Raw genomic sequence first — 26,112 nt, 5'->3', positions numbered from 1 at the left:
GGGTGACAACCATCAGCCCTCAAACTGTTACGATCAGTAGGTTTCCTGTAAAGATCATTGTATAGAACATTGTCTTCAAACAAGATCAGAAGATCAAGAAAACTGATTTGACGTGTATCAGATTGCATAGTAAATCTCAGATGCTCAGAACAGGAGTTAAGAAAAGCATGGAACACCTTGAGCTGTTTTTCATAACCCCTCCACAGAACAAAAATATCATCAATATACCGTTTCCAAATGATGTTAGGAAAGAAAACATTTGAGGATTGAAAATAGACTTTCTCCATGTAACCCACATACAAATTAGCATAGTTAGGAGCCATGGGGGATCCCATAGCAGTACCCTTAATCTGAATAAAAAATAATGTATTAACATGAAGTAGTTGTGTGTGAGTACTAATTCAGCCAATGTTATAATGCAGGCACTGGAAGGTAGTTCATTCGGGTCACGTTGTAGAAGAAAATGTTCCATAGCTTCAATACCGCCCTCGTGTGGAATATTTGTGTATAACGACTCAACATCAAAAGTAATTTACAAAGTGTTCTCTGGGAGAGGATCGAGAGATTCAATGATAGAGATCATACTGCTGGTGTCCTTTACAAAGGAATGGAGCTGTTCTGCGAGTGGTCTAATAAAAAAGTCAACAAAAGTCGGTAGAGGGGCCGTTACTGCATCAATACCCGCTACAATAGGGCGCCCTGGAGGTTTTGTAACATTTTTGTGTAATTTCGGCAAAGTATAAAAAATGGCAATTATAGGGTGTTGAAAACCAAAAAAACAACACGACTTTTTGGCTAATCTGACCAGAACTTAAATACCCATCTAGGACAGTAAAGATCGTGTTCTGAAATTGGGCAGTGGGGGTCACTTCTGAGTTTCTTGTAAAAGGTATTGTCAAACAGTTGTCTATGACACACATTTACATAAACTGTCCTATCCATGAGTACAACTGACCCACCCTTATCAGCAGGGCGGGTAAGGACTGACGTATCGGATTGTAAATCAAGTAAAGCATGTTTTTCATCCCTAGGTAAATTCTGAAAAGATATGTACTCCTGTTTGTTCTGAAGGAGATGAACAACTTTTTCAACAAGTCTGCAATATGTGATTGGCTGGAGGTACAAAATAACTCTTACTTCTAAAAGGAGTCGGAGTACGTGCAGATGAGCAACCCACATGTTCAGTAGAAACATCACGATTAGGGGAGCTGAAGTATTCCCTTAAACGGATGTTTATAAAAAACTTAAACATGTCGACCTTAACATCAAAATCGTTGCACTGAGTTGTAGGCATAAAATATAACCCTTTATTAAGCAAGGAGATATGGGCAGGGCTCAATATCTTGCTTGATAAATTAAAGACACTCAGTCCTGTGGGTTCTGGGAACCTCCGCCTCTGGGAGTAGTTTCTTCTTATCCCGTTGGGTGCGGCATCTCATCGGTGCGCGTGCCCGCGGCCACCTCCGCCCTTCTATCGCCCTTGTCTCTCGTTGGATAAAATTTTTTGGCACTGGAAGCAGATGAGGCGCAGGTTGTAGAGTGTTGGTCAGACGGGGATGGATAGAAGTAAGCGGCATCCCTCCTGCGTCTGTCATGGAGAGGAGGAGCAGGACCTCTTTTGTCAGGGTTTCTCCAGAAGTAGACTTTGTCCTCTGCCTTGTCTTTTTTGTCTTGATTGAATTTCTTGATTTTAAGTTCCTTTATTTCTGTAGACAACTTGTCCTGGAGCGCTGGGTTAGTTTATCAGTTCATTGAATATGCCATCATCAATAACAGCACCTTGCAGAGCTGTGCGTTTCTCTTCAATCGTGTTAGCCATTTCAATAAGATCCTTTTCAACTGGTCAACAATTAATGTCATTAAATCAATAGAGCATTTGTTCAGGATGGCACACCAGCACTCACAGAAATCTGTGCGCTGTCCCAATGATAGTTATTTTTGTCACCCGAGTCCCCGTGGAATAATGCCTTGACGCACATAATCACTAAGAGTGATTATATGTAGATACATTCTCGTCTGGCGCTTAGATAAATGTAATAGTTCTTTCGAGAGGTCAGAATTACCCCCGGCATGTCAAAAAGGAACTCCGATACAATTATCTTATCACGTTCCCTTTGGCTATATTCAAAGTAATCTTGTTTAGGTCTTTGACCAGTGTCAGGAAAATAATTATCATTCGGCATCATTGTATAGCTTTTTGTCGGTAGGGTGCTGTTTACTGTGTAACAGAATAATCTAGAGGCGAAAGAAACGCACAGTTATATAGCGAGGTGCTGGCTAGCGGAGTGGAACACTTTTTAAAAATAAAGGAGAGCCGCACTCTCTAGGAGCTCAGATGCAAAAACATATTTATGTCCACAGTTTCGACAGACAAGCTGTCTTCATCAGGGTAGAATGACAAACACTGCAGGATGACTCATTTATATAGTGTCAAAAGACACAGGTGTCTGTAATCATGGCCGGGTGTGGCCTTATATCATTGGTTAATTTTCATATTAGAATAGCAGCCTCTCATTTTAACAAATTCCTAGGGAGAGGGGGGGGCAGTGCCCCTGTGACAACAATTTTGGAACCCTTGTGGCCCCCCCTAAATGTGGAGTATGAAATAATTTTTACATAACCATTTTTTGCTATCATTCTTTTTTTACATCCATTATTAGACAGTGGCAACGCAGAACATGGTCTTTTGCCTGCTAATGCCTGCAATGCAGTGAAGAAAACGATATGACAACAATAACGTCTAATGTAACTGGCACCTCTAACAGTACAACTGGCCCCAGCTTGGCCACCCCAGTTGAAATGGTCTAGAACCGCCACTGCCCTACAGGTAGTTGATATAAAATGGGCTATAATATGTTATGCAAAACTAACAAATGAGAGCATAAAACGTTGAATATGTCTTTGAAATAAATATATATTCGATACATTGCTCAGAGGAAAGTTCCATAGAAATCTATGTGGTTTGGATATTTTTGTCAATGATGATTGAAATGGGCACTTTTGTTAATGACCGGGAAATTACAGTTGAGCGCAGAGCGCAGGTAGTCTTGCTAACGTCAGCCAAGCTAGAGCGCAGGTGCAGTCATTAAACAAAGATAAAAAAATACATAATTATATATATAAATAAATAAATAAACACGCCCTCTTTGTACAGACTCACCTTTACGGTTGGTGCACCCGATATATGTGACTTCGGGACAAGTCTCTGATTGTCCTTGAGTGGACCAGCCAGAGCCCAGACTTGAACCCGATCGAACATCTCTGGAGAGACTTGAAAATAGCTGTGCAGCGACGCTCCCCATTCAACATGACAAAGCTTGAGAGGATCTGCAGAGAAGAATGGGAGAAACTCCCCAAATACAGGTGTGCCAAGCTTGTAGCGTCGTACTCGGCTGTAATCGCTGCCAAAGGTGCATCAACAAAGGACCGAGTAAAGGGTCTGAATACTTATGTAAATGTGATATTTCAGCAAAAATGTAACAAAAAAATATATATATATCGTTTTTGCTTTGTAATTATGGGGTATAGTGTGTAGTTTGAGGGAAAGAACTAATACATTTTGGAATAAGGCTGTTACGAAACAAAATGTGGAAAAAGTCAAGGGGTCTGAAAACTTTCCGAATGCACTGTATATCTATTTGGGATTCTTGCGGTTATATGATTTGTAATTATGTTCTGCCCTCCGACCATCTGCTGAAGAAAAAAATTGGCCCGCGACTGAATCTTGTTGATGATGCCTGTCTTAACCCATCCGCTACGAGTCTGTAACCTCTGTTGGGGACAGCCAGCTGATGAAGATGAAAAGCCCAAGAATGACCTAGCAGCAAACTTTTGAGCCTGAGCTCATGACCAGATAAGACTCACCTAATCCAAATAGCCCAGGACAGGAAGAGATGGGGAGTCATTGTGGAAGATATGCTTATGAAGGTTATAATATATTTATATTAGTACTTTATATTATAAACTTGTATTGTACATTCATCATAAAATTACTGTTCCCAATTTATAGTGTGGATATAATGTTTTATTTCAAAGGGTCTCTGACAAGCCAGGCTTCTATACAAACAGGGTATTGAAACATACAGCAGAGGGTGCTATAGCCTATCTTTCTTTTGCATATGGACTGACTGTGCCATTTTTAATAAACTGTTCATTTTGTCAAAACAAGGAGGAGCAATGCAGTCACTTTGAGTTTTTTTATTCACCATAACCACATTGTCTATCGTAATATACCCATTTTTAGATAGAATAACAAAGAATCTAACAATTCATGTATTTGCTGGGAAACATTTTAAAGCACACTTGTGCCAAGGTGAATACCAGTATGTTGTTCAAGAGTTTAACTTATTAAAATATTTTTATGGTCCTCTTACTGTAAGATGTCCTCTAAGAAATGTCTCTGAGCATTCATCATACTTAATTGATCCGTCAGTATTGTAAAGAGTAGGTTGATGTAGTCTTATTCAGTGTTTGCCAAACAAAGCCAACCAACCCACAAAGCAAATGACCTAGCCTACGTTTCCAAATATCCCGCCAGATTTTGTTTATGGTGACAGCTGACTGGAACACGGAAACTAACGAGAACAAGCCGCTGTAATTGGTTTAAACAAATATTATGGATAAACTGACAAGATACGAATGGGAGTCGTCCACAAAACGGCACGGCGGGCTGTCTAGCGCCCGCCTATAATTTCTTTGGATTGGTGGATACATCTCATTATTGTAAACCGTCTGTATTCCATGGAGAGATCCTTTCCTACTAGCCTCATGCCATGAATATGCTGCAGAATGTCACGTGTCTACTTATATCACTACACTCGTAACAATTTAAGCATCACGAAACTTATTTTTGATCAAATAAACATCACGTAGAAAACAAGCCATTCATTTTTTTGTTGAACAAATTCGACACTCTCATTGACCTCCATACAACAGCTCCTTGCTTGGTGGACGAAAGAAATACCACTTGCAGGAGGGTGAAAGCTTTTCCGCGGAGTTGGGCCTCTCCAAAGATGTTTATAACCAATCATTGTTCTGTGGCCTCGGTCTTCCATTTCCTCTTCCTCTGATTGGCTACAAATTTGAAGCAAAAGAGTTTGTGGCGGGTTGTTTCAGTTATTCGCGCTTTATCCTCCATTTCAAGTCAGCGGCGGTTGCTACCGTGAAATACTGTGTCATTGTACCGCCACGTTCTAAGCTATATACAGTATTAGTGTTATTCTTATATTTCGCACTTTCTCTGGAAAGAAAACAACCCTTGTCAACATGCATGTGATAAAGCGAGGTAGGTCCTTTATAGTAGGAATGATAGCAAGTTACTGTACTTGTCATTTGTGTGTGTTGAGCTCATGTTTCTTCGTACAAACAAGCTTGAGTATTTTACTGTAGTTAGTATATACTTTCAAATTAACCACGTTGAATGTCTTCGCCTAGTTGGGTTGCTAGTTACTGTCAGCTGGTTGGCTAATCTAGCTTTCTGCGTAGCTATAATGCTAACCTAGCTAGCTAAGGTTAGTTAGCTAAAATATAACACATGTAAAGTTGTTGGCTAACAGTAGGTAACACATGTCAGTATTAATTGAAAATGATTTTGGAAGACCACGTAGCTAACTTAGTTGCTTAGGTGTCTTCCCCCACCAATTCAGAAATCAAACTGTTAATGTGACTGAACGCGTTAACTAGATCAAGACAGGAATGTTCAGTCTGTCAAACTTGGCGCCTAATTGTTAGTTTTTGTTTAACTAACCTCTACATAGGTAATTTAATTGGAAGTGATTTATTATCCCATCAATTAAGTAGTCATATATACAGTAGTTAACTAACATTTTCAAGTATTTCAATTTTGTTACTTTTCCCCAAAACAGCTTTCTGGTTTACGAAACAGGATGTTAGCTGACTGAACAAACATAAACGCAACATGTAAAGTGTTATAAGAAAATGTACATATGCACCAAAAAAAATGTCACAAATTTTGTGCACGAATTTGTTACCATCCCTGTTAGTTTTGCAGAAGTGTGCAATTGGCATGCTGACTGCAGGAATGTCCACCAGAGTTGTTGCCAGAGAATTGAATTCTCTACCATAAGCCACCTTCAATGTCGTTTTAAAGGATTTGACAGTACGTCCAACTGGCCTCACAACCGCAGACAATGTGTATGGTGTGTGGGTGAGCGGTTTGCTGGCGTCAACGTTGTGAACAAGGTGCCCCATGGTGGGGTTATGGTATGGGCAGGCATAAGCTACTGACAACGAACACAATTGCATTTTATCAATAGCAATTTGAATGCACAGAGATACCGTGATGAGATCCTGAGGCCCATTTTCTTGCCATTCATCGGCACCATCACCATGTTTCAGCATGATAATGCACAGCCCCATGTCGCAAGGATTTGTACACAATCCCTGGAGGCTGAAAGTAACTGTTCTTCCATGGCCTGCATACTCACCAGACATGTCACCTATTGAGCACGTTTGGATGCTCTGGATTGTCGCGTACGGCAGCGTGTTCCAGTTCCCGCCAATGTCCAGCAGCTTCGCACAGCCATTGAAGAGAAGTGGGACAACATTCCACAGATCACAATCAACAGCCTGGTCCACTCTATGCGAAGGAGATATCGCGCTGCATGAGGCAAATGGTGGTCACACCAGAAACCGACTGGTTTTCTGATCCATGCCCTTACTTTTTTTACATTTTAAGGTATTTGACCTACGAATGCATATTTGTATTCCCAGTCATGTGAAATCCATAGATTAGGGCCTAATGAAGTTATTTCAATTGACTGATTTTCCCTTATGAACAGTATCCCAGTAAAATCTTTGAAATTGTTGCATGTTGCGTTTTTATATTTTTGTTCTGCATAGATACTAGTCACTAGTTTTAAAGCTTTGGGGAAATATGACTGACATTCACTTCAATGTTCTTTTTCCATGGCACACATTCATGTTATTGAAGTGATTTCTGACTAACATTTCAGTCTTTACATAATTTTCAGATGGGCGCCAAGAGCGTGTCATGTTTGACAAGATCACCTCCCGCATCCAGAAGCTGTGCTATGGACTCAACTCTGACTTTGTCGATCCAGTAAGTTGACATTTTATATTCAATGTATTTCTATTGTTTGTCAATTGTAGTGTTTTCTGTGTGCACCATAACCCTGTACTCTGCCTGTTACACCTTTTAGACCCAGATCACTATGAAGGTCATCCAAGGTCTGTACAATGGGGTCACAACAGTGGAGCTGGACACGCTGGCTGCAGAGATCGCTGCCACACTCACCACCAAACACCCCGACTATGCCATCCTGGCTGCCCGCATCGCCGTCTCCAACCTGCACAAGGAGACCAAGAAGGTTTTCAGCGGTAAGTCTCTCTCGCACTTGCTTTCTCTCAAACTGTAATTCTTCTAACCTTTGTTCTAAAAGTTATGCATACTGCTCAGTTATCAGGCTCAGTCAAAGTAGTCTATTTAAGCCACCAGATTCACTGGCACAGATGTCCAACTTGCCAGTGAGCTGACAATCCCACTTTGGTTATTGAAAAACATGGTGTGTAAAAGTAATGTCTAAGCCATGGGCGTGTCCTGGGTATATCTCTGCTTATTTCATGGAAGAAGGGGAAAAAAAGCTCTGACCAGGTACTCGTTTTCTGTTCACAAATTGACTTTTATTTTGACAGGAGGTAAGCAGAGGGGAAGATGGTTTATAACAGACCCATGCTTGGAAAGTCGGTTTAATAATACACTCCTTTAGATATTGACTCAAATTCTCTGCACCATATTGATCAACAATCCTGCCCACCAATCCTGCCCACCGGTGCAATTGAAATGGAATTGTATTTAATTTCTGGCTTCCCACTGACTGTTTTGTGAAACCCAATACAATTGAAACCAATGCTAGTGTATGTACAGTGCATTCGGAAAGTATTCAGACCCCTTGACTTTTTCCAAATGTTTTTATGTTACAGCCTTGAATTAATACTTTTTTTACCCTTATCGATCTACAAACAATACCCCATAATGACAAAGTGAGAACAGGTTATCAGGATTTTTTTGCTTAAAAAAAAACCGTAACCCTTATGTAAATAAGTATTCAGACACTTTGCTACAGTATGAGACTCGAAATTGGGCTCAGGTGCATCCTGTTTCCATTGATCACCTTTGATGTTTCTACAACCTGTGGTAAGTTCAATTGATTTGGAAAGGCATACACTTGTCTATATAAGGTCCCACAGTTGACAGTGCATGTCAGAGCAAAAACCAAGCCATGAGGTTGAAGGAATTGTCTGTAGAGCTCCAAGACTGGATTGTGTTGAGGCACAGATCTGGGGAAGGGTACTAAAATATTTCTGCAGCATTGGAGGTCCCCAAGAACACATTGGCCACATTCTTACATGGAAGAAGTTTGGAACCACCAAGACTCTTCCTGGAGCTGGCCAAACTGAGCAATGGGGGGAGAAGGGCATTGTTCAGGGAGGTGACCAAGAACCTGATGGTCACTCTGACAGAGCTCCAGAGTTCCTCTGTGGAGATGGGAGAACCTTCCAGAAGGACTCCACCAATTAGGCCTTTATGGTAGTGGCCAGACTGAAGCAAATCTTCAGTCAAAGGCTCATGACAGCCCACTTGGAGTTTGCCGAAAGGCATGTAAAGGACTCTCAGACCATGAGAAACCAAGACTGGGGTGAAGGTTCACCTTCCAATAGGACAACCACCCTAAGCACTTAACCAAGACAATGCAGGAGTGGCTTCGGGACAAGTCTCAATGTCCTTGAGTGGCCCAGCAAGTTTCCGGACTTGAACCTGTTTGAACATCTCTGGAGAGATATGAAAATAACTGCAGCGACATTCTCCATCCAACCTGACAGAGCTTGAGAGGATCTGCAGAGAAGAATGGGAGAAACTCCACAAAAACAGGTGTGCCAAGCTTGTAGCGCCGTACTCGGCTGTAATCGCTAAAAAAGGTGCTTCAACAATGTACTGAGTAAACGGTCTGAATACTTATGTAAATGTGATTTAAAAAATCTAATTTTGAGTTGTTTTTTTTGTCCTTGTGTGGTATTGTGTGTAGATTGAAGGGGGGAAATTATTTCATAAATTTTAGAATAAGGCTGTAATGTAACAATATTTGCAAAAAGTCAAGTTGTCTGAATACTTTCCCGAATGCACTGTAAATACACCCGTGTTGCTAGAAGCACCTAAGAGTCCCTATGGCTGAAGTCAGGCCTAGTGCTCAAGTCCTGGTCCAAGTGCTCAAGTCTGAGTCATTGGGTCTAACAAAGTATACCACATTAATATTGGTTTAACAACTTTGTTCTTTAGACATTTGATATTTGGTTAGGCCTACTGCTGTTTTCTTATTTTTTTGGCTTGTTTGCTGGCTTGATGCTCATCTGTTGCTAGATTTGCGCCTGTATTGATTTGGCAGAAATCTGTCTCAACAACTAGTGGCGGGATGATTTTTCATGTGAGCATTTCCTTCTGTTGCACTATGGTCATAATTGCCTGAAATATGCAATAGTATATGAAAAAAAAAGTCCTTAATACACATTCTCACATACATATATTTTAATATAATGTTCAATAGTTGTCAAATTTGTACAGGTGTTTTGACGGAATGAATGTTCTCTATATTGAGTTGGCTATTTCTCCTGTCAGATTGTTCAGATTATTATTTGCAATAATTGTAACAGGCGCTCAGCTACTTTTTTTTGTGATGGCCCACTGTTTTTTTTTTTTGTTTATTCGAGTGAAAACTAAAGGGAGACATGGGAAAGTGGGAGGGTAGAGAGACACTACACATTCCAAGATGGCCTACTTTTCAATACCCATGGGAAGAGACGGTTTTACTTTTAAACTCAAGAAACCAACTGCTTTATGAAACGTAAAACAATAGTATTAACTAGGCATTGCTAAATGGTAGGCTGGTGGTTACGGAGACGCGAGTTGCTTGCGTGATGTCTAGCCTACGATTGGTGACGGAGTGGAGCCTGTCTGCCCACACTCATCGCTTGCGTTGTCGTGGCTCACCTGATATGGGCTGCGTGTGCCGGTGTTGTGCATCAGTCCCATTACTAGCTAGAGAACAACCCTCGCTGCTCTGCGTAACCAGTTCTGCTAATATTCTGCTTATCATAGTAGCCTATCCAGTCCAAGTGCAAATGCAAGTCCGATTCACCAATGGTAGTCAAAAGTCATGAAAATCAGAACTCGAGTCAGTCCTGGGCTTGCGTACTACAGCACTGCAAACTAGTGTATTTGAAAATCTATTTTTAACCATCTTATTTTCTTCGTCAATGCTGTTGCAGATGTGGTGGAGGATCTATACAACTATGTCAACCCGCTAAACAAACTGCACTCTCCCATGGTCGCCAAGGAAACACTCGACATTGTCCTAGAAAACAAGGACCGCCTCAACTCGGCCATTATCTTTGACCGGGACTTCTCCTACAACTTCTTTGGATTCAAGGTCATTTTTACAGTACATGGTTTATGAGAAATGGCAATTTAAGTCAATTCTGCAATGGTAGTAGAGTAAACAAATTTGTATTTTTCTACATAGACACTTGAGCGGTCCTATTTGCTGAAAATTGACGGGAAAGGTGAGTTGGCTCCAAGATGCATTACCTCCCTGTCAGAATTGACATCTTTTCATGACATGAACATATGCTACATTGGATTAGGGCTCATCACCAGTGGCACCTGGTCAAACACACACATTATCGGAGCAGCTTTTTTTATGTGGTTCAGATGAGCTCCATCCGTCATGCTGACCTGTCCTGTTCCTGTGTAGTTGCTGAGCGACCACAGCACATGCTCATGAGGGTGGCAGTTGGGATTCATAAGACTGACATTGATGCTGCCATCGAGACTTACAACCTGCTGTCAGAGAAGTGGTTCACCCACGCTTCCCCCACACTCTTCAACGCTGGCACCAACCGCCCACAGCTGTCTAGGTAAGCGCTTACTAACAGCCATCCTACTATAAGCCATTCCTCAGTGTAATGGCTATGATTACTGAGTTATAAACTCAGCAAAAAAAGAAACTTCCCTTTTTCAGGACCCTGTCTTTCAAAGATAGTTTGTAAAAAATCAAATAACTTCACAGATCTTCATTGTAAAGGGTTTAAACACTGTTTCCCATGCTTGTTCAATGAACCATAAACAATTAATGAACATGCACCAGTGGAACAGTCGTTAAGACACTACCAGCTTACAGACGGTAGGCAATTAAGGTCACAGTTATGAAAACTTAGGCCACTAAAGAGGCCTTTCTACTGTTTCTGGAAAAACACCAAAAGAAAGATGCCCGGTGTCCCTGCTCATCTGCGTGAACATTCCTTAGGCATGCTGCAAGGAGGCATGAAGACTGCAGATGTGGCCAGGGCAATAAATTGCAATGTCCGTACTGTGAGACACCTAAGACAGCGCAACAGGGAGACAGGACGGACAGCTGATCGTCCTCGCAGTGGCAGACCACGTGTAACAACATCGGTACATCTGAACATCACACCTGCGGGACAGATACAGGATGGCAACAACTGCCCAAGTTATACCAGGAACTCACAATCCCTCCATCAGTGCTCAGACTGTCCGCAATAGGCTGAGAGCGGCTGGACTGAGGGCTTTGTAGGCCTGTTGTCAGGCAGGTCCTCACCAGACATCACCGGCAACAACGTTGCCTATGGTCACAAACCCACTGTTGCTGGACCAGACAGGACTGGCAAAAAGTGCTCTTCACTGACGAGTCGCGGTTTTGTCTCACCAGGGGTGATGGTCGGATTCGTGTTTATCGTCGAAGGAATGAGCGTAACACCAAGGCCTGTGCTCTGGAGCGGGATCGATTTGGAGGTGGAGGGTCCGTCATGGTCTGGGGCAGTGTGTCACAGCATCATCGGACTGAGCTTGTTGTCATTGCAGGCAATCTCAACGCTGTGCGTTACAGGGAAGACCTCCCTCATGTGGTACCCTTCCTACAGGCTCATCCTGACATGACCGTCCAGCATGACAATGCATGATTTCTTGCAAGACCGGAATGTCTGTGTTCTGCCATGGCCAGCGACGAGCCCAGATCTCAATCCCATTGCGCACGTCTGGGACCTGTTGGATCGGAGGGTGAGGGCTAGGGCCATTCCCCACAGAAATGTCCGGGAACTTGCAGGTGCCTTGGTGGAAGAGTGGGGTAACATCTCACAGCAAGAACAGGCAAATCTGGTGCAGTCCATGAGAAGGAGATGCACTGCAGTGCTTAATGCAGCTGTTTTATTTTGACCCCCCCCCCCATGTATGTGACTAACAGAAATTGAATGTCGTCTGTGGAACTTGTTCAGTTTGTCTGTTGTTGAATCCTGTTATGTTCATTCAAATATTTACGCATGTTAAATTAGCTGAAAGTAAACGCAGTTGACAGTGAGAGGAACTTTTTTTGATGAGTTTAGAAACTATAGACATTGACCGTTCTAGGTGCAAACCAGAAAAGTGCTTGATGTGTTTTATATGGGTTGTCCTTGTTGATTTTCAGCTGTTTCCTGCTGGCCATGAAGGACGACAGCATCGAGGGCATCTACGACACCCTGAAGCAGTGTGCCCTAATCTCAAAATCAGCAGGGGGCATCGGAGTGGCAGTCAGCTGCATCAGAGCCACGGGCAGCTACATTGCTGGGGTGAGGATCACACGGTCGCATTTATAAATAAGACTGCCCCTTGAGGCGTTGCAGTCTGACTGTAAGTGTCGAGCCTGTGTCATGAGGGGCAGAGAGTGATGGCTATGTCTACTCCAACGATCCAGAACAGTGGACGATTGATTGCTCCGACATGGTGGGGGAAAGTGTTTTTATAAATAACCAAAAATGCCTTTTCATTGTAACGCTTGGCAAGTCTCATTGACTGAGGCTTTTTACTTTTTTTTTCAGACAAATGGCAAGTCCAATGGGCTTGTTCCCATGCTCCGAGTGTACAACAACACAGCACGCTACGTGGACCAGGGAGGCAACAAGGTGAGAAAGAAATGAGATTGGCTAGAGGTTGTGTTATTGACTCTGGCCACAGGATGACCTCACAGATGTGCATTAGCGTTCTGCGCAGAGATGACCCACCCTCTACACCCAAGGCTGATGGCTCTGAGAACATGCATACTGTCTTTCAGACTCTGGCCTGTGTTTACTGTACCTTCATCAGACAGTTAACGCCCTCTCTCATTCCCCTCTCCTTCTCAGAGACCTGGTGCGTTTGCCATGTACCTGGAGCCGTGGCACTTTGATGTGTTTGACTTCTTGGACCTGAAGAAGAACACGGGGAAGGAAGAGCAGAGGGCCAGAGATCTGTTCTACGCCATGTGGATCCCTGACCTCTTTATGAAGAGAGTGGAGAGCAACCAGGTATGCAGCAACATCTGCGTACAAACTGAAATGTTCGAACCAGATATGGAATTTAGTGATAAAGTAATATGGAATGGTTCTATTTAGATGAGTATCTTCAAGATATCAGTACTCATGGTGTATCGTACCCACAGGACTGGTCCCTGATGTGCCCCGGTGACTGCCCTGGACTGGACGAGTGCTGGGGGGAGGAGTTTGAGAATCTCTATACCAGGTAAGACTGTGGCTCCTGAGCCTGTATAACACAGCTACATACCGGTCTCAGCTTTGTGTGGAGTGTCTCACTGGTCCTGTCTCACCCCAGGTATGAGCAAGAGGGTCGTGTGAAGCGGGTGGTAAAGGCCCAGCAGGTGTGGCACGCCATCATTGAGTCCCAGACTGAGACGGGCACCCCCTACATGCTCTACAAGGACGCCTGCAACAGGAAAAGTAACCATCAGAACCTGGGAACCATCAAGTCCAGTAACCTCTGTACCGAGATTGTAGAGTACACCAGCCATGATGAGGTGAGGGAAACAGATTACCTAAACGGTTGGAACTACTGAGGCTGTGTCCGAAATGGCACAATATCAATATCTTGGCCGATTTTTAATTAGGGCCGATTTCAAGTTTTCATAATAATCGGTAATCTGCATTTTTGGACACCGATTATATTTAATTCCACGAGGAAATTGCGTGGCAGGCTGACCACCTGTTACACGAGTGCCGCAAGGAGCCAAAGTAAGTTGCTAGCTAGCATTAAACTTATCTTATTAAAAAAAACTATCAATCTTCACATAATCACTAGTTAACTATACATGGATGATATTACTAGGTTAACTAGCTTGTCCTGCGTTGCATATAATCAGTGCGGTGCCTGTTAATTTGTCATCGAATCACAGCCTACTTCGCCAAACGGGGGATGATTTAACAAAACACTTTCGTGAGAAAAGCACAATCGTTGCACGAATGTACCTAACCATAAACATCAATGCCTTTCTTAAAATCAATACACAGAAGTATATTTTTTAAAACCTGCATATTTAGTTAAAAGAAATTCATGTTAGCAGGCAATATTAACTATGAAAATTATGTCACTTCTCTTTTGAGTTCATTGCACGCAGAGTCAGGGTATATGCAGCAGTTTGGGCCTCCTGGCTCATTGTGAACTAATTTGCCAGAATTTTACATAATTATGACAACATTGAAGGTTGTGCAATGTAACAGCAATATTTAGACTTAGGGTTGCCGCCCGTTCGGTAAAATACGGAATGGTTCTGTATTTCACTGAAAGAATATACGTTTTGTTTTCAAAATGATAGTTTCCAGATTTGACCATATTAATGACCAAACGGCTCGTATTTCTGTGTTTATTATAATTAAGTCTATGATTTGATAGAGCAGTCTGACTGAGCGGTGGTAGGCAGCAGCAGGCTCGTAAGCATCCATTCAAATTTTACTGCGTTTGCCAGCAGCTCTTAGCAATGCTTGCTTCACAGCGCTGTTTATGACTTCAAGCCTATCAACTTCTGAGATTAGGCTGGCAATACTAAAGTGCTTATTAGAACATCCAATAGTCAAAGGTATATGAAATGGTATAGAGAAATAGTCGACGCGTCATAATTCCTATAATAACTACAACCTAAAACTTAACTGGGAATATTGAAGAACTGGGAATATTGAACCACCACCTTTCATATGTTCTCATGTTCTGACCAAGGAAGTTAAACGTTAGCTATTTTACATGGCACATGTTGCACTTTTACTTCTCCAACACTGTTTTTACATTATTTAAACCAAATTGAGCATGTTTCATCATTTATTTGAGACTAAATAGATTTTATGTATTATATTAACTTAAGTGTTCATTGTTCATTCAGTATTGTTGTAAATGTCATTATTATATATCAACGGCGATACCGATTTTATTGGATGACCCAAAAAAGCCAATACCGCTTAATCGGCCTATTTATTATTTAATTTTTTTGTAGTTCAAAAAATATATAATTAAAATAAATATCATTTTTTATTTATTTGATATATATTAATTACACACACACACACAGACAGACAGTTGAAGTCGGAAGTTTATATACACCTTAGCCAAATACATTTTAACTCAGTTTTTCACAATTCCTGACATTTAATCCTAGTAAAAATTCCCTGTCTTAGGTCAGTTAGGATCACCACTTTATTTTAAGAATGTGAACTGTCAGATTAATAGTAGAGAGAATGATTTATTTCTGCTTTTATTTCTTTCATCACATTCCCAGTGGGTCAGAAGTTTACATACACTCAATTAGTATTTGGTTGCCTTGCCTTTCTTTGGGAAGGTGTGCCGCTAGCGGGACACCGACAACATCCGGTGAAATTGCAGAGCGCGGAATTGAAATTACAGTATTATAAATATTTAACTTTCATAAAATCACAAGTGTAATGCATCAAAATAAACTTAACTTCTTGTTAATCCAGCTGCTGTCAGATTTCAGAAAGGCTTTACGGCGAAAGCAAACCATGCGATTATCTGAGGACAGCGCCCCGCATACAAAACCATTGAAAACATATTTCAACCAGGCAGGTGCGACACGAAAGTCAGAAATAGCGATATAATAAAAGCCTTACATTTGATCTTCTGTTGGCACTCCAAAAGGTCCCAGTTACATCACAAATGGTCCTTTTGTTTGATAAAGTCCTTCTTTATATCCATTAAAAACTCAGTTTAGCTGGCGCGCTTCAGTCAATAATCCACCGGTTTCCCTCCATCAAAATGAATCCCTAACGTTACTAATAAACTTTCCAAAACAAGTCAAACAACGTTTATAATCAAACCTTAGGTACCCTAATACGTAAATAAACTATAAAAATTTAAGATGGAGAATCGTTATTGTCTTTACCGGAGAAAAATACCAAAGAACGAGCTCTCTTCCACGCGCTTGGAAACACTACAGCCAAAATGGGAGTCACCTTGAAAAACTACAGTTTCTGGCTCATTTTTCAAAAAACCTGCATGAATCTCTTTCTAACGACTTGACATCTAGTGGAAGCCCTAGGAACTGCAGTTTGGGAGGATTTCGCCTTATAATAAAAGTGACAGCCATTGTTTTTGGAGGGGGGGGGGGGTGGTTTGTCCTCAGGGTTTTGCCTGCCATATCAGTTCTGTTATACTCAGACATGAATTTAACAGGTTTTTTTTGTTGAAACTTTAGAGTGTTTTCTATCCAAATCCACCAAGGAAATGCATATCCTAGCTTCTGGGCCTGAGTAACAGGCAGTTTACTTTGGGCACGCTTTTCATCCAGACGTCAAAATACTGCCTCCTATCCCAAGGAAGTTAACTTGTTTAACTTTGGTCAAACGTTTTTGGTAGCCTTCCACAAGCTTCCCACAATAACTTAGGTGAATTTTGGCCCATTCCTCTTGACAGAGCTGGTGTAACTGAGTCAGGTTTGTAGGCCTCCTTGCTCGCACACGCTTTTTCGGTTCTGCCCACAGATTTTCTATAGGATTAAGGTCAGGGCTTTGTAATGGCCAGTCCAGTACCTTGACTTTGTTGTCCTTAAGCCATTTTGCCACAACTTTGGAAGTATGCTTGGGGTCAAGACCCATTTGCGACCAAGCTTTAACTTCCTGAGGGATGTCTTGATATTGCCTCAATATATCCACATCATTTTCCTCCCTCATGACACCATCTATTTTGTGAAGTGCACCAGTCCCTCCAGCAAAGCACCCCCACAACATGATGCTGCCACCCCCGTGCTTCACGGTTGGGATGGTGTTCTTCGGCTTGCAAGCCTCCCCCTTTTTTCTCCAAACCTAACAATGGTCATTATGGCCAAACAGTTCTATTTTTGTTTCATCAGACCGGAGGACATTTCTCCAAAAAGTATGATCTTTGTTCCCATGTGCAGTTGTAAACCGTAGTCTGGCTTTTTTATGGCGGTTTTGGAGCAGTGGCTTCATCCTTGCTGAGCGGCCTTTCAGGTTATGTTGATATAGGACTCGTTTTACTGTGGATATAGATACTGTCGTACCTGTTTCCTCCAGCATCTTCACAAGGTCCTTTGCTGTTGTTCTGGGATTCATTTGCACATTTAGCCCCAAAGTACGTTCATCTCTAGGAGACAGAACGCGTCTCCTTCCTAAGCGGTATGACGGCTGCGTGGTCCCATGGTGTTTATACTTGCGTACTATTGTTTGTACAGATGAACGTGGTACCTTCAGGCATTTGGAAATTGCTCCCAAGAATGAACCAGATTTGTGGAGGTCTACAATGTTTTTTCTGAGGTCTTGGCTGATTTCTTTTGATTTTCCCATGATGTCAAGCAAAGAGGCACTGAGTTTGAAGGTAGGCCTTGAAATGCATCCACAGGCACACCTCCAATTGATTCAAATGATGTCAATTAGACTATCAGAATCTTCTAAAGCCATGACATCCTTTTCTGTAATTTTCCAAGCTGTTTAAAGGCACAGTCAACTTAGTGTATGTAAACTTCTGACCCACTGGAATTGTGATACAGTGAATTAGGAGTGAAATAATCTGTATGTAAACAATTGTTGGAAAAAATACTTGTCATGCACAATATAGATGTCCTAACCGGCTTGCCAAAACTATAGTTTGTTAACAAGAAATTTGTGGAGTGGTTGAAAAAATGAGTTTTATTAAGTCCAACCTAAGTGTATGTGAACTACCGACTTCAACTGTGTGTGTGTGTATCTATGTGTGTTATGTATATACTTATATATAAAAATCGGCATATTAATCGGTATTGGCTTTTTTTGGTCCTCCAATCGGTTTCGGCGTTAAATCATAATCGGTCGACCTCTAATATCAACTACCCATTTGCGCCATATTTTTCGTGGCGTCATGTCATCTACCTACGTTATATAGGTATGCATGTCATTTTTAGCGAATATCTTCTGATATGCTTACGATATGTCAAGCATCCCTAATAAATACTGACCGTATTTTCAGACTCATTAAGCATGCATGTATGCATCAGTGTTTCCGTTGGGAAAATGTGGCTCCGTATGTTTTGAAAAGTTGACCTATTCTATCGGTCAGCTTGTTGAATGAAATAGCCTATTCCAAACAGACTCTGGGACAGTTGTGGGATGATGGATCGCAAATTCATACAACCAGTAGGCCTAGGCTACATACAAAATGTAACTTTAAAAAGCAATGAGTCTGATGCAACCGATCAGAATGTTTAGCCTAATGTTGATAAACTTTTTATTCACATAAGCGCAGCAGTTCGCACAAGGCCATAGGCTATGCGCGAATGTTTGTTCCATAATGCAATTAGAGGAAAACCTTTCAAAAGCGTACACACATGCGAGTGGTTTCATGTGACCAAGATGAAAATAGCCATTAGAAATTTAGAAAAATGGGCGATCTAATATGCAACAACTAGCATGGGCTGCTAATATGACAAGGATTGTGCCTTTGGCTACTGGACAATGAAATACAATTTATCAAATTTCCACCATGGATATGGTCTGATTTTGGCTACACTACTTTGAAGCAAGGTAAGACATGCCTCATATGTAGTAAAAATGTTCAGTTGTGTGATGAAGCTTGGCACACCCAAATATAAGTGTGCCAAGCTTGTAGCGTCATACCCAAGAAGCCTTGAGGCTGTAATCGCTGTCAAAGGTGCTTCAACAAAATACTAAGTAAAGGGTCTGAATACTTATGTAAATGTCATATTTTTATAATTTGGCAAACATTTCTAAAACCTGTCTTTGATTTGTCATTATGGTGTATTGTGTGTAGGTTGATGAGAAATATTTAATCCAATTTAGAATAAGGCAGTAACATAACAAAATGTCAAGGTCAGAATACTTTCCGAATGCACTGTAGATTTTATGTAATTGTTTTGGCTCTAGTACTCTGGAAAAAATGATGCGAGTACTTAGTCAAAAATGTAAAATACCCATCCCTACTATCTATCACCCAAGGCTGATGGCTTTCTGAGAATATCTATACTTAATCCCAAAACATTTTGAATGACATCCTTCGATCTGTATATTTTGAAAATAAATATAAATGTTGATCACACAAAACAGCTGTTTTTAAAGTGGGATGCTAATCTATCTGGCTCCTGTTTCCCAATCTCAGGTGGCAGTGTGTAACCTGGCGTCAATCGCCCTCAACATGTACGTCACCCCAGAGAAAACATTTGACTTCAACAAGCTGGCCTATGTCACCAAGGTCATCGTTAGGAACCTCAACAAGATCATCGAGATCAACTACTACCCTGTGATCGAGGTAAGGTCTATACTTAAATGTAGTGCTACTAATAATGATCAGCAAGACAGATGATTCTACAAGTTATGTCTTCATGTTGACCTGTAACTTATTTCCCATGCCGGTTGTTCTTTCTAACCAGGCAGAGAACTCCAACAAGCGCCACAGGCCCATTGGTATTGGTGTCCAGGGTCTGGCTGATGCCTTCATTCTGATGCGTTTCCCCTTTGAGAGTGCTGAGGCCCAGAAGCTCAACACTCAGATATTTGAGACCATCTACTATGCTTCCCTGGAGTCCAGCTGTGAGCTGGCTGCTGAGCTTGGTGCCTACCAAACCTACCCAGGCTCCCCCGTCAGCAAAGGAGTGAGTACCACCACGCTATAACCTAACTGGGATGTTAGATATCGTGTGTAGGATTTCTGTTTTTGGCTAACTTGTTACTTTCAGGCCTTTCTGGTTGGTGTCTTGGGCTTAAACTGTTATCATTTTTTTCTCAGATCCTTCAGTATGACATGTGGGACAAAACCCCAACTGACCTGTGGGACTGGAAACTTCTCAAGGAAAAGATTGCCAAGTAAGTTGTCAACCTTGTCCTCCATTTTACCAATGCAACTACAGTTAGTCTCAACACATATATTACCAACCAAGCCCTCTGTGAACTTATGTCCTAGCCTTTGTCTCATCAACACTTCACTTACCCCCCCCTCTCCAGGCATGGTGTCAGGAACAGTTTGCTGCTGGCCCCCATGCCCACGGCCTCCACAGCTCAGATCCTGGGCAACAACGAGTCCATCGAGCCCTACACCAGTAACATCTACACCCGCAGAGTCCTCTCTGGAGAGTTCCAGGTCAGTATCACTCTCTGGGGGTTCCACAGACACTTAGACCTCTGCTGACATACACAGCCTACTCAAACACTTGAAGGGTTTGAGTAGGGGGGTGTGGGTGAGTGCTAATGTTTTGGTTTTGTGTCACCTGCAGATTGTGAACCCCCACCTGTTGAAGGACCTAACAGAGCGAGGGCTGTGGAACGAGGAGATGAAAAACCAGCTGATTGGTCAGAACGGATCCATCCAGGTGAGGACCCATCACATTACAGCTCTAATCAATGAAGAGCAATTGGAGTGCAATTATGCCCTATGTTATGTCATGTGACTTTTTGTTAGATTTTAAGTGTTATCCTTTTCAGTAGTCACTGTTATAATTCCATTGTTACTTGTCTTTAGGGCATTGCTGAGATCCCAGATGACCTGAAGGAGCTGTATAAGACTGTGTGGGAGATCTCCCAGAAGACTATTCTGAAGATGGCTGCTGACCGCGGGGCCTTCATAGACCAGAGCCAGTCTCTCAACATCCACATCGCTGAGCCCAACTACGGCAAGCTCACCAGCATGCACTTCTACGGCTGGAAGCAGGTGAGTCTGCTTGACTATTGAAATCTATAGAACACTACTTGGTCCCAGCCCAGGGCTATCCTCAACGGCTGCTTGAGGCGTTGCAGTCCGACTAAGTGTCGAGCCTGTGTCATGAGTGACAAGCCGACATCTACCCCGAGGACCCTGGACAGCTGGCACTTGGAGTGATTGATAGCACTTACAAAAGAGAGGGGGGGAGGGGGGGCTGGCTAGAGAGGATCAAAGCAGTGCTCAATATAAACCGAACGCCGCTGTTCATCAAGATAAAGCATTAACCTCTTTTCTCAGGGTCTGAAGACGGGCATGTACTACCTGAGGACCAAGCCTGCAGCCAACCCCATCCAGTTTACCTTGAACAAGGAGAAGCTGAAAGAGTCTCAGTCGGTTAAGAACGAAGAGGAGATCAAGGAGCTCAACAGAGCCGCTATGGTGTGTTCCCTGGAGAACCGTGACGACTGCCTGATGTGTGGCTCTTAGACCGGCCCCTAACTCCTCCTATCCTCGCTCTTGGTTAATTAACCATTGCGGTGGACCACTGAACTCCTCAATATCATTGAACCCCACTCTGATTGTGTTTAGGTCAGTTAATATCATAGTTATCTGCCCTGATGTCAGATCATAGGCTCACGCTTGGGGTTTATAGATCAGGCTATTATGGTTGTTTTGTGGGCGTGCTACTCTAGCCTAAGTAGTACTGTACATGGTGCGTGTCGGTCTGCTTTATCACAGATTATTAACTGTCGGCAGTTTTCTATTTATCGCTCTTGGGTACACTGTCTGCTTGATTTGTATAGAATTCAGTGTTTCATTTTTTTTAAGTGTGAACTCCGTTGTTAGTATGTAAATCTAAGGATTTCATAATTTGAATTTCATTCAAGAAGTTAACTTCAATGGTGTATTCTTTGTATTTTACCTGTGTGGGGGGGGGGTGTTTTGTAATTAAGTTTTGACATTCATGCAATATCCTGTGGTACTTATGGTAAGGTATTCAGTGGCCAGTTTAGCATGTAAATCTTGGTGGGGCAAAAAAAAATGACATAACACTAAACAATACATTTAATTGGACTATTACAGTGCCCACAAACTGTTAGGGCCTATATAAAGCTGCCCCAACAGCAGTCCCAACATTTTACCACTGGTACACCTGGCTATCAGCGGAGCCTTGTCTGGCAGCGAAACAGTTCATTCAGCCTCATTTACTGCCTTTAAAAAAAAAAAAAAACATAGCTGACTTGCTTAAACAAATGTGGGTTCTACTGACAATTGAGATGTACAAACTATGGCATAAGGGGACAACGAGCGGATAAGAGGCAATCCATCATTTTGATTAAGACAATGATCAAGCTAGAATGGACGTAGTCAATCTATTTGCGCAGCACTTTTGAAATGTACAGCGACAGAACTCAAAACATGGGCCGTTCTTAGTGTTCTCCCTGTGCACCAAGTCAGAACCGTAGGATAAATAAAGGGGACATATAAGTAGACCATGAAAGCTCTTACAATATTTGATTATATTACTCTAAAACAGGCTATAGGTTACATGTGCACCACCAAGTCAGAACTAGGTGAAATTAAGAGGTGAAAATAGACCAAATTATTAGGGTGAGAAACATGGGCTACTAACAGCTTACTACAAAACATGCACTTAAGTATACTGAATCTAAGAAAGTAATACTATCTCCCTGACATTACATTTATGCAGTGGTATACAATACATTTTTGTACTCACCTTATTGTACTCTGCTCACTTGAACAGAAAGGTGGCGTGGCGGTCCTTCGTGGGCAAATTGTGTCAAACTTTGTCAAAAGTCTGGCATTCTCTGGATTTATGGTGCTTTCAAGACAACTGGGAACTCGGAATAAAACAAGGTCGAATCATGACTTTAGTGATCTTCAGATCTGAGCTCTAGAAAGAGATTTCCCAGTTCCGAGTTTCCAATTTTGGAAGCGGCTGAAGTCATGATTGAATGACAGCATGGCCAATGTTGAATGTTTATCCTTTTAAGATTGGAAAAGAGACCCATAAACCCAGACTTGGACCACACATCCACTCTACTGAATAGCATGTTAGTGATTGCTTTGCAATGCTTGCAGTTAGCTAATGATTCCTTCGAAACAACTCATTGTTGAATTTGCGATTTCCAACTTGTGTAATGTTTATTGCCGATGAGCACTGATACGTTTTATCTATAATTTCTCTTCATATGACGAGGATTGAAAAGGATTTGCCAGTAGATTGTCGACTTGTTTCAAGATGACAGCTAGCTTGCTAGTTAAGATTTTGAAAGTATGATGTTGACATGATCAGTCCAATCAAACCTACTGTAGATATGTAATTTTATCTGTGGCCAATGACCTTGTGCCTTCTTGGATGGGCACTTCTAATGTAACTCTGGCAGCACCCATGGTGCTTGCTTGAATATTCAAGCTCTCCCTGTAGATTTTGCAGTGACGTAGTGTCCCCATGAGTGACAGAGCACTGAGCCAATCACGGCGCAACTAGAGAGCATTACCAACCCCTTCGCTCTGTATTTTCCTCTGGCTGCCCCACCACCACAGAAAGCACTGCGGTAGGCTGAAACACATGCGTTTTGTAGTTGCCTTACTCAAGAAAACAAAAAAAGAGACCATGTTTATGTGCAGCTTTATTAACTCAATATTTTTTGCACTATTTGCAAACTGATATGTGACATGTATTAATGCCAAAAGAACATGTGAAACAGGTAACAAGAAAATAAAGTGAATTTTAATGATTATTTATTACTTTAGCTAAACAGGTGGGGCTCTGCCCTGAATGACGGGTCGCCATTGCAGTAGTTTAGCAATAACAGTACATAGGCACAAGGTGACTATTTTGTACTTGATTGGCATTGCATTAGGAAGATGGGGCTTCTTTCACTCTGGATCTTCTAATCCAGAAGTGTTATAGTGAGTGTTGGGTCCAATCCCAAATGGACCCCTATGCACTTGTGGAGATCTGATACTTTTATTGGTTTTAGAAATGTAGTGGGGAAATTCTTACACCGGGACACTCAGTCAGTCGTAAATGAATAATTGTCAGCCGGCTGGAGAGGTTCCAACCAACTCAATGCACCATAGTACATGTCTGTCAGAAGCTCTTCCTGGGTAGACCCAGCAGTTGTCTTATATATGGCTATAAACAGACAAGTTATATTTGCATGTGATGGGATCGGATTTCTGAACTTTAAATATTATTAATCATTAGTTATGTTAGATACATGAACGGTGCCATAGTCTAGGGTTTACACCAGAAGTTAATGGTTATCTGTAGGAGGAATGTATATGGTGGGTGCAATTAAGCTTGGAATGTGCTGAGTGCAGGGAAAAGGATCACGTGGCAGCACTGACAAGGGGAGAGAGCTGTGGATTAGTGAGGAAGGGGGTAGAGGTCAGGTCGCCTCAAGGGAGAAGGAACAGTTTATTGCCTGTATAATAATTTCCTGCCTAGTAATAAAGATGTAATGTTTAAAGAGGAGACCACTAAAATTGGGGTATATATATTACCACTGGTGGAGATATCTTTGTTCAGCTGTTCGATCCTTTGGGGTGAATAAACTTGGTTTAAGCTTTCATAGTGTCTGTAGAGTTCTTACTCTGATATTTAGAACATAACACATGATTTAGCATAATTAATTCATCATTAACGTTTTGTTTCATTCATGCGACCGACCAATACTGTTTCATAACATGTGAGTTTGTTCTCAAAACAAGGTCTGGGCGTACTACCAAATTGCAGCTACTGATAAGAGGAGGATTTGTTCAGTCAACCACTTGCATGAACATAGAAATTGGTTTATAGAACAGCACTTAAACAGAACACAGAAATTAGTTATAAGAAAAGCACAAACATTGAAATATGGCAAAACTTCCACCTAGAATATCGGAGGGCAAGTTGGCGCTATTACTATATTGCTTACACTAGTCAAATCCTCTGATCTTCACAAGTGGTTAGGGATCCATTTGGGATTGGGCGTTAATTTATATGACAAACCCCTAACAAAGGTATTCAAATAACTTTATCAAGCACATGTATTTTTTTATGTTTAAATGCAGTTTAAGGTGTTTAGCAAAAGTAAAAAGTGAAACCACTTCTAAATAAAAAAAATATACAACTGGACCTGAGAGACCAATGCAGCAATAAAGATAAACATGGATTAAGTAGATAATGGCTATGACAACGATGCACCCTAGGTAAAAGCCAAGAATTGTGTTAGACATCCTACAAGTGGGACTCAACAGAATGTACAGATGGCGGCATCTCCTAGAAATGTATTGTAAGATGTCCTATTGGTTGGAAATGATGTATGCATCCGCATATGAAGGTCTACAATAATTCAATACATAGTAGTGCAAGTGCTGATCAAATCTAGTGAGGGTCTAGATGTTTAGCTAGAGCTCCGTGATGGGAACAGTGGGATGATATCACCCCATTGCTGATGCTACATCAGCCTACTGTGCCACTGGGAGCTAAAGGTCAGGTGGGGTTTTTTCCACAGTGGAGGAACTCTGGTGTGTGAAGCCTGGGGACAGGAGGGAATGTGATGCTCCAGGTGATGAATTAATGAGCTGCTGCGGGAACCTCTGGGGAGAGGAAGGTGTTCTGCAAGCTGAGACCTGCGCATAGCAACATAAAGATACAAACAGACTAACACAGCCTGATGAGGGGGCAAGGGGGACGGAGGAAAGATTAATCATCTTTACCAACAGGGAAGAGACTGTCAGAGCTGTATACAGCTCCCTTGACCTTTTCCACATTTTGTTTCGTTCCAGCCTTATTCTAAAATTGATTGAATAATTTTCCCCTCAAACATAACACAATACCTCATAATGACAAAGCAAAAACTGGTTTTTAGAGATGAAAAAAAATAACTGAAATATCACATTTACATAAGTATTCCAACCTTTTACTCGGTACTCAGCACCTTTGGCAGCGATTACAGCCTCGAGTCTTCTTGTATATGACATTACATGCTTGGCACACCTGTATTTGAGGAGTTTCTCCCATTCTTCTCTGCAGGTTGTTAGGGGAGTAGTGCTGCACAGCCATCTCTCCAGAGATGTTTGATCGGGTTCAAGTC

At 41.8% G+C, this 26,112-nt stretch overlaps 1 protein-coding gene, 1 non-coding gene and 1 pseudogene across 2 annotated transcripts; all 3 read left to right on the top strand.

The window, feature by feature from the left end:
* The first annotated feature begins 5,007 nt into the window (after window positions 1–5,007).
* LOC106567863 (ribonucleoside-diphosphate reductase large subunit) lies at window positions 5,008–24,604 on the top strand. Its single transcript, XM_014137690.2, has 18 exons — window positions 5,008–5,284; window positions 6,993–7,081; window positions 7,182–7,359; window positions 10,303–10,463; window positions 10,557–10,596; window positions 10,788–10,950; window positions 12,516–12,657; window positions 12,907–12,990; window positions 13,210–13,371; window positions 13,506–13,585; window positions 13,676–13,877; window positions 19,469–19,618; window positions 19,740–19,961; window positions 20,096–20,172; window positions 20,311–20,446; window positions 20,580–20,675; window positions 20,825–21,013; window positions 21,302–24,604. The coding sequence occupies exons 1-18, from the start codon at window positions 5,266–5,268 to the stop codon at window positions 21,488–21,490; spliced, it is 2,379 nt and encodes a 792-aa protein (XP_013993165.1). The 5' UTR covers window positions 5,008–5,265; the 3' UTR covers window positions 21,491–24,604.
* LOC123726270 (uncharacterized) lies at window positions 12,690–12,811 on the top strand (annotated as a pseudogene).
* Window positions 13,036–13,113, top strand: LOC123726257 (small nucleolar RNA SNORD83). Its single transcript, XR_006758648.1, has one exon. It is a non-coding gene; the product is annotated as a small nucleolar RNA SNORD83 (small nucleolar RNA).
* Window positions 24,605–26,112: the final 1,508 nt, after the last annotated feature.

This window comes from Salmo salar, chromosome ssa13, assembly GCF_905237065.1.
Source record: "Salmo salar chromosome ssa13, Ssal_v3.1, whole genome shotgun sequence".
NCBI classification, from domain to species: domain Eukaryota; kingdom Metazoa; phylum Chordata; class Actinopteri; order Salmoniformes; family Salmonidae; genus Salmo; species Salmo salar.
Note: the sequence above shows the minus strand (reverse complement) of the source record. Positions and strands in the feature narration are given on the sequence as shown.